At 41.9% G+C, this 13,973-nt stretch overlaps 1 protein-coding gene across 1 annotated transcript; it reads left to right on the top strand.

Annotated features, from left to right (window-relative positions):
• The first annotated feature begins 350 nt into the window (after window positions 1-350).
• On the top strand, window positions 351-9,402 carry preb (prolactin regulatory element binding). Its single transcript, XM_029129834.2, has 10 exons — window positions 351-501; window positions 2,353-2,537; window positions 4,353-4,551; window positions 5,163-5,416; window positions 7,100-7,180; window positions 7,283-7,410; window positions 7,499-7,672; window positions 8,356-8,428; window positions 8,506-8,665; window positions 8,747-9,402. The coding sequence occupies exons 2-10, from the start codon at window positions 2,403-2,405 to the stop codon at window positions 8,839-8,841; spliced, it is 1,299 nt and encodes a 432-aa protein (XP_028985667.1). The 5' UTR covers window positions 351-501; window positions 2,353-2,402; the 3' UTR covers window positions 8,842-9,402.
• Window positions 9,403-13,973: the final 4,571 nt, after the last annotated feature.

Genomic DNA, 13,973 nt, shown 5'->3' with positions numbered 1-13,973 from the left:
ATGAGATGTAGAAGATACAGCAGTGAAAGGGAAGTTATGATGGAGGATTTCAGCAGGAGAGGAATAGAGATAAAGGAGATGAGTGACTGACCATCAGAGGCGCTGATAGGCGGCCTTTTTTTTGTTCCTGAGAGCATCGGGGCTAATGAAGAGGATTTGAGACTTCCTGTAGATGGCAGCAATGCAACAACTTTGGATGCCGGCTGCTGTGAATACCCAAAGAAGAAGAAGATGCTGGTCTACAGCACGTGAATAAGCAGTGCTCCTCATGATGCTGGTTTACAGCAACGTCAATACGTAAAGGGTAAAAGCTGCTTCTTCCCCGCCAAATAAGCACGAAGGAGGTACGTCATTACGCATGACTGTGACGCCACGCTGCTTACGTGTAGCTGAGGAAGTGGCTCTGTAACTGCCTTTAGCTGCCATTAACAGTTCACCATAAGGTCAGCTCGGGCATTGGTCTAAGCCGAGCAGGACCAGTAAATTGGGCAGTTTGCACAGGTAGGACGTCGCGCATTAATTACCGCAGACGATAGAAGGTTGCGCCATATGTGGTTAGCTCTTAAGCCCAGAGCTAACGTTAGCATAGTGGTATAAACAATGCTAACATATACAGCATAGAAGCCTACTTGGCGTTTGTTTTTATTATTCATGTAATGCCTTTGACTGTAATGACTTTACAGTCACAAAGTGACTGTACAGTGATAATTCTTTGGAGTAAGCACCCGAACGGAGCCGAAGCTAAGCAGAATCTATTCCAGTCTAAGAGTCTGGGAACTACTGTTCGGTAACTGACGGAGCTGTGTTGTATTTTGCTTATCTCACTACTGAGACCGCAGGTGTAGATTCAAAGCTACAAACCAGATTAGACTCTAAAGTTCTAATAAATTATAGTTCTGAATGCAAATCTATTATGATTCTGATCATGAAAACTCCATAGAGGGTAATGCTGTCTTTTTCTTATTTTTTGGCCACATTAAACTTAGGAAGACTGTAAAGTTAGTTGTAAAATTGTAAATTAGTTATGTGTTAATGAAACTGTTTGTGAAAACAAAAAAAAGTTTTTTTCAACACAATGTAAAACACAAAACATGGTTTTATAACTGTACTTAACTTGTACAGGACAGTTATGGTAATGACATACCACTGAGACCGACCCAGTTTTCAGTCTCTGTTCTGGTTGTGGGACAAGTGATGAAATGGATGAAGCCTATAGTAACAGTCCCACCAGCAGGAACGTTCTGCTAGTGATGGGCAGATGAAGCTTTATGAAGCATTGAAGCCTTTCATCCAGTTGTTTCTCTCCAGCGCAAAGCTTCTTGAAGTAGTCAACAGTATCATTTGGCACGAATTTGAAGGGTGTGGCATTTTGCAGAACGCCTGTGAATTAAATTGTCACCGAAATAAAGAAATATGCAAAACATGTATATTGTATGTTATACTGTATATATAAATACACACACACACACACTGGCATTATGGAAAATTGTTATTTGGAAATGATGGACATAATAATTTACAATAAGGTGAGGGCAGTCGGGGTATGGACAATGATTGTGCTTTTGTAATGTTGAGGTATGGCCAGTGATTATGGTTTAGGGGACACTTTTTTTTATTTAAAAACATCAGGGTCTCCACTGTGGCAGGTCTTAGACAATATCTTTTTTTGGCATTATTTCTTCTGCTTTGGAATACACACGCTCACAGGGTTTTGCCACCACTAATTTATAAAAATGGGGGCAGATATTTCTGTGTCTCCCAGTATTGGCGCTCGCAGCAAAATCCAAACAACTTCCTGAATCAGTCACGTGGTACAGCTGGGCCGTGAGGCTTTGGGCATCATCATTTTCAGCCCCTCCCCTAAATGAAGCGAGCCTTGGTATGCTGCCTCCACTCTGCACATGCTTTGTAGCCTCGATACGGAACGTCACATCACTGCGTTCTGCCCCCATGTGTCACATATAACCCACCACTCACCTGCCACATCATATAACCAATTTTGCAATTACACAGTGGTGCTTCACAATGATTCTAGCAAAAATCAGTCAGTGCAGTATGTTATACAATAGATAAATAAATGGATTTCAGTGTACGTGTGTTCATCAGACATGCATTACAAAGGTGGGTGGCTTCAGACAGCTGATTTGGCATCATGGACCTGCAGCATTTGTGGGATTTAATAGTTAATTAAGCAAGCCCAGACTAATTGCCATCAAAGTTTTCGGCTCTGATATCATCTTATAAGATGGTTAAAAAAACTAAATACTAAATTTCAAACTTCTTGTTGGACTTCTCATTGATCGTGTTTTTGCAGTTTCTAAATGTTGAATATTAACACTTTGCTTTTCTCAGGTGTAATTTAACAGCAGTTTCGTAAAAACATCTGAGTAAACACAGCTACAATGGGAAAGAAGAGACTGCCAGACCTGTACAGAGCGCCCTTTCCCTTATATTCTATCAAAGTGGACCCTAAAACTGGACTGGTGATCACAGCAGGAGGAGGAGGGGCATCTAAGACCGGCATAAAGAATGGTGTGGTAAGTGTGCAAACATTTCTAGGGTGGCTGTGTTGTCTGACGGAACTGAATGTCTTTCCAGGATTTGTATTTGTTACAGCCTGAAATCCTGCACGTGTTTGTATGCTAGAGGGTTTTTGAATTTTAAATTACACTGTTGCAGATTTCACAGGGGACTACAACACCAGAAATCTGTTAAAGGAATATGTGACATTGCACTTGATCAACTGGGTGTAAATTGTTATTTTAATAATTACATTTTAAAATTACAGCCAAACTAATGAACATATTTGCTGCTACATGAAGTAACAGCAGGCAGCCGTTATGTACAAAACATTGACAAATTACAAGTAATTGATAAGTACACTCAGTGGCTCAAGAGTTTTAGTATGGTCAAAATTTGTACAAGTTTCTCATGTACTTGTTTTAAATTGCTGGCCAGTTATCTCTGAATCAAATCGTATCCCAAGCATAAGATTCCTTCCTTTCCTTCCCTGTTCTATTACATGTGATGAAGTTACACTGACTAAAGAAATTGAATGGCTGTTTATGCTCCTCTTTGTGAGCTGCATGTGCACATTAGCAGTATATTCCTTTAGGTCACCTTAAATCATCTGTGCAGGTAATTCACCAGGTACCCTATCATCTGGTGGTAGTGGTTGGGTGTTCTTTACAAAAACAAAATGTAACTAAACTTATCTTCCATCTTCACTTTTTTTTACCCACCAACATTAATTGCCTTGTGTCAGGATCACCTTGTCTTTTTATTTCTGTTGCTCTATAACAGTTGTGAATCATATGACAGTATATGTCATGTCAACAGTATATGAATCAGATCGGGGCTCACAAATGAAAGGTTTGTCCACAGTGTAGTCAAGGCACCAGCTGGGCACCAGTAAGGCTGACAAAATCAGGAGTGAGTAGAAAAAGATATTCTTGTTTATTCATCAAACAAGTCTCAAAAACACATTGACATGGCATGCCCTCGTGCACTGAGTCACTCCTAAATAAGGTAGATTCAGCCACCAGCATGGCATGTACATGGCATGCATGCACCGCCCTGCTCAGGTGAGGCCAGCCCAGACAAACCAAAGAAAACCCACACCAACTCATCCCTCGCGGTCAAGAAACGTTTTACAAGCACTGAATTAACATAAATTAAATAGGAACGACGAAAAACAAATACTCAAATCAAACTCATTGCCAGATGTGATGGTCACGGTCTGCTGTCCACCCTCTCGTTGGTAGCACCCAGCCCTTACCAGCAAAGTGGCTGAGATCAGGCACACCTGGTTGGAGTTGCTGATGAGCTGTTATGGGCTCCATCTACCACAACAGATCCATTTTAACATAAATAAACAAATGGGCCAAAGAAACATAACAATACAACACAAATATATATACGCGCGCGCGCACACACACACACACACACACACACACACACACACACACACACACACACACACACACGAGTGATGCGGTTGTGATGTAAAGGGAGGAGGTGCCCTTTTACATACAGCTTCATGAAAAAAGATGATATATGGTTTATTAGTAAGCTGTAATGTGAAAGCTGCTTATCTCCTGCAGTTGCAGTGTTGCTTTTCCTGTGACTGTTTTGCCCTGACACATATTCATTCTTAGGCAACCCAGTGGTAATTGTCATTACATGAAAACTGTAGTTTGAATTTGTCACATTTAATGTATTTATAAGTACATTATAAAACATTATAATTAATGTTGTCTTCATGGTGTTTTTATAAGTTGTGACCCATTCCAGACATCATGGATACGCAAACCTGTTACAGCTGGGTTATTCTTCATCACTGTGTGTTGCAGCACTTCCTGGATCTACAGCTGGTCAGAGAATACCAGTACAGTGCAAGTCTTCTTCACTGTCATGATACGGAGACACGTGCCACAATGAACATGGCTGTAGGTGATGGCGTGATTGCGGCTGGTCAGGATGGAAGCTGTTGTCTTATGAAGTTCCAACAACGTCCACAGAAAGGAGGAGGTCAACCTGCTGCTCAGAATGGTGAGCCTTTCTGCAGTAGCCTGATGAGTTTACTGTAACTGCTGTTTAGAAATATACAACCTGTATGAAGTCTGTGCTATCCATTGAGTTTTTAGTGTTTGTGTTACATGAGCATACAGATAAATCTCACATATATCATACCATAAAGCACAAAGGTGAAACTTGTATAATACAGATTCATTAAACCTGCTGACATAGTTCAACTAGTTATTTTGTTTAATTTCCAGCTAATAAGAAACCCATACTCTAATTAGTATTTCATTCGAAACATCTGTAAAGGTTTCCTGAGCCTTTGACTGCTCTGTGTGCTCAGTTCACTGTCACGAAGGAGTTGACAGAGGTTGTTGATATACGATGAGGGGATGACACAAAAGGCCATTAAAGCATCTGGGTGTTCAAAATATAGTTTTTGATCATATTCAAATTTATTGAGAATGCCCAATGTTACATACAAGTGTGTGTGTGTGGGGGGGCATGAAAATATTAATATGGACCTCTTTAGAAGATGTGGTTCCAAAGTCATTTATAGTCATATCCTGTAAAACTTGATACCAGCAACGTCCCTCATTCATCAAACCTGAATCTCTTTGTCATTTGTGGCATGTTTACAGTAGGGAACAGCACACAGCAGGGGACCACCAGGCGCAGAACTGGAAAAGGCAATGAAAGTGGAGAGGACGGAGTTGGAACGTCTGGAGATACGTCTGGCACGAAGGATGAGACAGCGAACATCTATGTGACTGCCTTCGCTGAAGTTCAGTCAGACTTGAACCTACAGGATCCACTCCAGAAAGTTGTCCGGTTCAGTTCTGATCTGAGCCTTCTTCTGACTGGGGGCACAGATGGACACATCAGGGTCTGGGAGGTAAGTGATTCTGTAATGTATGTAGGCCAGTGCTTCTAGATTTGACTGTTTCTATTGGCCTGGCCATTTACTCTGACAAATATTGTTATTGTCAAGATTTAAGCTGTTTAATAATAATAAATTATGTGCTGCACATGTAGTGCCCAGGGAGCTAGTGCTAGATATCTTACTCAAGGACACACTCTCCCGCCCCCCCCCCATCTAACAGTCTACCAACTGAGCCACCAAACCACATGCTGTAATGCTGTAGCTTTTGTGTTTTGTGTCATGTTTTTTGTGAAAAATCGGGAGCGACCTGTCCTTTACTTGCCGGCAGGCGCTGTCAGCACTTATATAAACTGTGGGTGAAGTGAAGCCGTCAGAGTGGTGCAGGTCTCAGCTGACGGTTGAAAGTGAATGCTACGAACTAAATAAACAATCGCGATTTCTCAGACCAAGCTTTCTGCCCGCGTCTTTGGTATCAGTGACATCTTGAGAGATTCTGCAGCAACACTGGGCGTTTGTCTCGTTGTAGACGGTGTTGATCAGCGGGAAGCACCAAGATCCTGCACTGAAATCCAAGCCTGTCTAAAAACTGCATTACATATCAGGCTGTTTAAAAGCATTGTAAATGTCTTTATTAGGGTCTGTTAAACGATCACACAGAGTCACAACGGTAGCGTTACTAGGACATACCCAGCTTAACTTCAGCTGCATCATAACATAGCATGGCATTGCCAATAGCCTGTCGGCCAAAATGCTACATTGACGTATGATAGAAACACCAGTTTAACGTTCGCGCATTTGCATCACATCTGCAAATCACAAGAGTAATGTCACACTTCATACACATGAATATGAGCCGTCATGTCTGTCTGATCATTCAAAATAATTAAAGTCATCAGTGCACTAGCTTGTTGCTGCATATGGAGCTTTCAGGATCTGCTGTGTCCCATCAAAGGACTGCCACGACTTCCTTGTTTATTGGCCAGAGTGTGGAGGCAAATTAAGGTCACGTTATTTTACAAGTACAAAGGTGGTTACGCACGCACAGATCGGTTTACGCACGAACAGATCGGTTTATGCACGCACGCATGCACACATGCATCTGGTTACCCATGCACAGATCTGGTTACGCATCTGGTTACGCACGCACAGATCGGTTTACGCACGCACAAATCTAATGTGACCCTAATTTGACTTCATACTAGTCAGACTTAAGAATTTACTAGGCACAATTTGAATTTTGAATATCTGTAATTGGCCACATTTTAAAGATATCAAATACCTTTTTGGATATCTAAAACCCAGATATAACTAGTTGTAATTTAACTGTATATGTCTTTAATTGTAGTTTTGACTAGGCAGAAATGCATTACAGATGTCCAATAAACATTAAATAAGCACAATAGCGCCTGTGTCAAGTCATTTTGGATATCTTAAAAAAGCATAATTTCAGATATTTGTAATTCTCCTTCTGGATATCCAAAATTTGAATTGTGCCTAGTCAAAATGCAGTTGTGCATTTCTTAAATTCCACGTAGATTGGACATTGCAGATATCTATAATGTGAATGCTGTATATCTTATAAATATTATAATATTATCTATATTATCTTATAATCCTCTTGCTTTGGTTTAGACATGATAGGCTGCTTCATCCTGTGATGCAATAGAAAATCTCCTTGTGTTGTTTTTTAAACAGTTTCCATGCTTGAAGAAGAAATTTGACTTTAGAGCACATGAAGGGGAGATAGAAGACTTGGATATAAGTGTAGGGAACAAGGTGAGAGTAACACACTGACATTTAACATTGGCTATACATAATGAGAAATGTTTTGATGGTTTCTTAGTCATGTTTAGTTTTATCTATGTTGGTCTTATGCAGCATCTGGTGACTGTCGGACGAGACTTTGCCTGCAGTGTGTGGAGGGGCAATCAGTTGGCTGTGGGCCTGAAGTGGCACAATACCCTGTCTCACATATCAGAGAAGGCTTTTCGATATATGGCTTGCAGGTTCTGTGAATGCACATCGTTTTTTCGTTGGTTTTGGATGATGTGACACTGTCTGTAGAGTTCATGGTCATGTTTTCGTGCTTTTCAGGTTTGGAAAGGTAGAAGACCAGAAAGAGGCTCTGAGACTTTACACAGTCCAGATCCCACACAAGAGAGACAGGAGACCGCCTCCCTGCTACCTCACCAAATGGGACGGCAAGAGCTTCCTGCCCATGCTGACGGTTCCCTGTGGTGCTGAGGTCATATCCTGTCTAACTGTCAGGTACCTGCTAAACTCATGTTACCATAGGTGCTAAGTGACTTTACATATGAAGATGGATGATGCTGTTTGTCATGTGTTGTCATTTATGTAGCTCTAATAAAATGTCTTTGCTGGGCATATGTGTATGAACTAAAATCAATCTATCTATAAAAATAAATGAGGGCTGGACACGTTAACTCTGTCTGCCTGCCTGCCTGCCTGCCTGCCTGCCTGCCTGTCTGCCTGCCTGTCTGTCTGTCTGTCTGTCTACAAATCTATTTATCTATAAATCTACCTATAAAAATAAATGAGGGCTGGGCACGTTAACTCTGTCTGTCTGCCTGCCTGCCTGCCTGCCTGCCTGCCTGCCTGCCTGCCTGCCTGCCTGCCTGCCTGCCTGCCTGCTTACCTGCCTGCCTTAACCCTATCTGTCTGTCCGTCTGTCCGACACGTGCAGTGAGGCTGGGCATATAAATGCTATCTATCTATCTATCCATCCATACATACATACATAATATAATTTAAAACAGAGGGTTCCGTTTGGAAGACATGTTTTGTCTCATTAAAGGGCTCAAATACCACTGGGCTGATGTGTCACTTCTTAATGTTTTTGAAAATATCTATTGATCCTAATTGTTATGTTTTATTTTATACCATACAGGTCCTTACTGATCACATTGTGATTTTTTCCTTTGTCTTAACAGTGACTCTGGAACATTTCTTGGCCTTGGAACTATAACAGGATCAGTAGCCATCTACATTGCCTTCTCCCTGCAGGTGAATGTATTGAAGTCAGCGTCGCACAAGAAGCCCTGCTGTATGATGCTAATGTACTCCCACTGTTTGTTTTGTAGAAGCTGTACTATGTTAAGGAGTCACATGGCATTGTTGTGACAGATCTGGCATTTCTGCCAGACTCACTGAAAGGTAAAAACATCAAGGGGAAAAATGAAACTGCCATGCTGAGTGTAGCTGTGGACAGCCGCTGTCAGGTGCATGCAGTCCCTAACCGAAGTAAGTCCAGCCTCATCCTACAATGAAAAGAGTAGGACCATTCATCATGACAGTCTTAGCTAATCTTTTGTTTCTACCCAGGCTCCTTTCCCATTTGGCTGGTGCTGCTCCTCTGTGGTCTTGGGCTGGTGGGAGTGATCCTCCTCCTGCAGTTCTTTTTTCCAGGTTTTTTTTAGATGATGCTTTTTGTCACAGTTTTGGGTTGATGGAGCCTCATCTTTCAGTCCCAACATCCAAATTTAAATTCTAATTTCTGATTCTGAACATGTTTGACTGCAGATCCAGATGAACGGACCACGACAGACATTCTGTGATTTTTAATATTTTTGATTATACAATGCAAGTTCAAATGTGAGATCATTTATTGACACACACACACACACACACACACACACACACGCACACACGCACACACACACGCACACACACGCACACACACACACGCACACACACGTGCGCGCGCGTATGTAATATGTATAAACCCATAATGAATATGGGTTTATACCCAATTATATAGATTTGTAGAAATGCATCATCCGCTTGTTTTTTAAACAAATGTAGTCATCAGTAAGTAAAAGAGCAAGGAAACTTAAAGTTCTATTTAATATTGTAATCAGACCCTTTCAAACTCGAAAATGTCTGTTACATCCTCTACAAATGTGTTGACTAACAAAAATCAATATTAATGTTTGTATCCCTATGCCCTGATATAATAAATTTGTCAATGTGCCCACTCACTCACTGTGGCAAGATCTCTAAACTGACTTGGGACTAAGGAGCTGGTTGTACTACTGTAGGTCTGTGTTGGAGCTCCTACTCACACAAGGAGCTCACCATTCCTCTGCAAGTGTGCAACAGGTTTTCTAGTACTGTATACATTACTGTAGCCTTGAGAAATTTAGGGGGACAGTACACTGCCCTACCCAGAGTTCCTGAAGCCGCTTAGCATGAAGCAGAGATTGATACCTTTTTAAGATGCTGTAATGGGTCCAGGATCTTCTCAGATTTAGATCATTGCCCATGATGTGTTAACTTTGGGAACCGCCCACGCTTTTGTTCAGTTCAAAACATTTGGACGTAGTCCCCAGCTGAAAGGAGGCGTCAGTGATATAAAGGCAGTCTTCCTCAGAGCTTTCTGCTTAGCTTCAGCATCCTTCTAGGCCTCCACTGCCAGCTGGTGCTCCTTAACCTTAGGTTAGGTCAGTTGGTAGGGGCAACCAAAACCAACTCCAGGAATGTCTGGACATCAGTGCTACTGGAGTGTACTGGCTGGACTCTGTTTATTTGTGTTGTACTGGTCGCAGTCCTTCTGTTCCCGCCAAGTCATGAAATGATAGCAGGTTCATGCTGCCTTGTATATTTGATGATTGTGGAGTCATCAATTGCTGCTTGTAACTTAGCAGATTTTTATATCACCTGCTGCCTTCTAGTTCATAATCCGACATTCACAGGTTCAAAGCGCCAGACTAATCTTGCATCTGTGCATTCACTTATTCTACCTCTGGTGAAATTTTGACTGTTTTGCTACTGTACTTCCAAGCACATACACACAGTAGAAGATCTTCGTTTTTCAATAAAAAAATTTTTAAATGCACTAAATCACAGTGTGAGTTTTTGTTTTAGTGCTAGTGGCACCATGGGGCCACACAGGCACTGGGGAGACCTGCCCTTCTCTTGAATGGGAAGAGGTGCGTGGTGTGTGTCTATCTGAGAACCTCCCCCCATGGTCTCCTTACAGACTATAAATTCTCATTGTGGGGAGTGTTTCCTTTTCTTTATCTCTGGGCCAGTGCTGACTCCTCGGCGACCTGATCTGGTTCCAGGTGCTGCAGGTCTCCCTGTGGGGTGGGGTGGATGTGGGAATCTGCGCTCCTAAACCTGGGGGTGCTTGGACCCCCTGGTTACTGAGTTACTTCTTGCTTCCTTGCACTCATTGCTTTGGTTTTTACAGGTGGCTCTGTTTACAAATGCTCGGATCACCTTTTCGGTGAATGATGTAGTGATGTTGTTTTCTGTTTTACTTAAGTGAAAGTGGGACAAGCTGCATCAGAGCCCATAGGCAGGTCTTTAATCCTTAGTTGCAAGTACTTATATGTTAATACACCATATAAGTACATACACTGTATGTGTGTGTATGTAGCTGCAGCTGTGATACCTGGTGGCCAAAAACGAGACCTGAGTCCAGATTGTTTTATGTTAAAGAATCGCTGGCCCAGTAATTTTATTTGCATACTTCACCAGACCCTCCCCCAGCTTAAGTCAGCTCTGTGTTGGTGAGATGATGATGTCTTTCCCAGCCTGTGTGTCAGGGGGAAGGAATGCTAGTTTGGGTGGATTGTAGACTAGAAAGTCTTTTTCTGGCTCCAAATTTCCAGTGCATACTACCTTCCACGTGAAGCTGCTTCAGAGTGGATGAGCAACAGAAGAAATAGCCGCCAACTGAGCTTCCAGACTGTAGCGAAGATCACAGTCTGATGAGAACAGGCCTGATAGGCATTATTCAAAACCTGAGGTCAGCAGGTACACTCAGACCTTTGGCACTTTTCGCTGATTGAGTTTGAATATTTTTTTTATTTTGGTACACATACGCTTAACCATGACCAGACATTTCTGTTTGCTTCAGACTATGAACCTTTTTTGCAAAATAAATTTTCTTAATATATTTATATTTGTTTCAAATACCAGTAATTAATTATGAATAATAACTGCTGTTATTTAATTATGATTATTAACTTGTAATGAAGGTAAAAAAGTTGTCTTCATTACCTATGGACTAGTTTTGTTCGTGTTTTGTGTGGGTGAGAACAAACACCAGGTTGGTGTTCACCTCGTGTGCCTCAAGCCTCCTTGTTATCTCAGCCACTAATCGACATTCTAACAAGTGGTGCCGAGCAGCTGAGGCCTGCAACACTGTGAGGAGCTGAAGATGACAAGAGAAAGATTGGGGAAGAGCAGATGATTGGGATGGAGATGACATGCCAGGAGAAAAGACAAACCAGGGAGACAGTCATGTCAGAGATCAGAGGGAACCAATAAAAAAAATGTCAGGGTTACGGGTGTAACCCCTGTTCTTTGAGTGAAGAGACAATGTCTCCTCACCAGTGACATATTACATACAGTATGTACAGAAACTAGACCTCCCACGGTCAGGGTGCATGGATACAGCTTTACAACACACCGGTGTTACGGGTCATGCCTCCTTGTGAGGCTATATAGCCCTTCCGCAGGCGTGAACTCAGTAATAGTTTGATAGGAACCAGTCTCCGTGTGAGCTAAAGACAGAGAGACAGTCTCTTCTCTCAGAGAGCTGGGGTTACACCCGTAAGGCCACAGGGGATGGTGCTTTCCCCTTTTCTGTTTACACTGTACACATCGGACTTTAAATACAGCTACCATCACTGTACGCCTAGAGAAGTTCTCAGACGACAATGCCATTGTTGCATGTGTATTGGGGGGCTGGTGTGAGAACAACCACCTGATTCTAAACACCAATGTGGATAACATCCATTATGGATGATAACATACATTATGTACCTACACTGTGTATTTCATTTGTTGTTGCTGTTCTATATATTTTTTTATACTCTGTGGTATTTACTGGTTATATTTTTGTTGTCGTGCAATATGAAAATTTTACATGATTTTAGTTTATTACAGTTTTATTTTTTCTTTCTTTTTTATTTTTTATATATCTTTCTATAGTGAATACTGCTGCTCTCTGTTTTTCTTCTCTTACATACTGCTGTACTGTTGCCCTATTTAATGTTTCCTTGCTGCTGTAGACAAAAGAATTTCAAGACACAACAATACAACATAAGCAGCTCGGAAAAGGAGTCCGAGCAACAAAATGCAGGAAAAACATCACCAGAGTGATGGTACACTTACGCGGACTGACCAAAACCAGACACCGCGGAACCCGACTCAAAGCAGCGACTTGTGAAACACGGACCCTATGCGGTGGGGTAGGGCTCACCACTGACCCACACCCAATAAGGGGGTAGCACGTATGTAATATGTAACTGCTGTGGAGAGATAGTCTCGAGCGACAGAGAACATAAGTTACTCTCCCTCGCTCCAGATTATGATGATTATTCTGATTTCTTTGAAAAAGTGAAAGCAGCTATTTTGGCAAATATGAAATTACAACATATATTTATCGCAGTAATTTTGAGCCATGGATATTTGTCCATGAGACGAATATGCATCAGAAATGCTTTGTTTCAAAGTGGGTCCCACCAGAATAGTGAACAGTTAATCAACATTAATCTTTAAGCGGTTCCTGAGCATGGTTCACCCAGATCTTGAAGTTTGATGATAATCCAGAGTTGGCTGAGAATGAGTTTAACTGGCTAAATTCTCTACAGCAGCCAAAAGAGGGTCCAGATACACCACCTTTGCCCAGAGAACTCAGTCCAATGAACATGGCTCGGGTTTGAATACAGTTTATTTTAGGATAGGATAGGATAGCGATTTATTGTCATTGTAACAAGTACAACCAGATTGCCAAGGGAGGTGCTGCATGTGTGCGTGCCGCCAATACTGAGCAAGTTGCAATACAATACAATATGAGTACACACACACACACACACACACACACACACACACACACACACACACACACACAGAGTACAATTAGAAACTTGCTGGGATTTTTTTAGGGGACACATCAGGCCGAGGAAGGGTACAGGGGAAAGATGAAGGTTGGAGAGCAGACGATGAGACTAGTCTTGAAGGTGAGGTGTCAAGATCCACACAAGATGGCGGATCGAATGCTTGAGGGTGTGTTTGGTCCAAGACAGAGCCGAAGAGAGAGGGCTAATACGAAATAGCTAAGCATAAGAAATCAATGCACGGCTCATGAAGTGAAATCCCGTGTCGGTGCGCGTATCACGTTGGGAAAGTCACGTGACAAGTCCTGTATCTGTCTGACGCACCGAACTGTTTAAAAGGAAGTGAATGTGTCGGGCTGCATCTACCAAAAGGAATCCCTGAGCGTTTGCTGTACATCCTCAAATTCATCTATAACTAGAACTAGAAAAAGTAATTTCTCGAGAAATTACGTGGGAGAGCTGATCTGCTGCCGCAACGATGCCAAACGCTGATTAAGCTGTTGACGTCCAAAAGTTGAATACGTCCAAAAGTTGACTACGGCAAAACGTTGAAGACGAAAAAACGTTGACAAAGATTAAAACGATGACAAAAGATGGCGACTAAGAAGACGATGATCAAAAAGATGACCAAGGTCATACTAAGACAAGATTAAAAATATGACAATGATTCAAAAGTTCCAACCATCCATCCATTTTCA

This window comes from Betta splendens, chromosome 16, assembly GCF_900634795.4.
Source record: "Betta splendens chromosome 16, fBetSpl5.4, whole genome shotgun sequence".
Lineage (NCBI taxonomy): Eukaryota > Metazoa > Chordata > Actinopteri > Anabantiformes > Osphronemidae > Betta > Betta splendens.
Note: the sequence above shows the minus strand (reverse complement) of the source record. Positions and strands in the feature narration are given on the sequence as shown.

Excerpts from the sequence above, each read along its gene's own strand:
- preb (XM_029129834.2), top strand. The coding sequence starts at position 2,403 with ATGGGAAAGAAGAGACTGCCAGACCTGTACAGAGCGCCCTTTCCCTTA. Across the intron at positions 7,673-8,355 it reads ATATCCTGTCTAACTGTCAG|TGACTCTGGAACATTTCTTG; the intron begins GTACCTGCTAAA and ends TTGTCTTAACAG. Across the intron at positions 8,429-8,505 it reads ACATTGCCTTCTCCCTGCAG|AAGCTGTACTATGTTAAGGA; the intron begins GTGAATGTATTG and ends TTTGTTTTGTAG.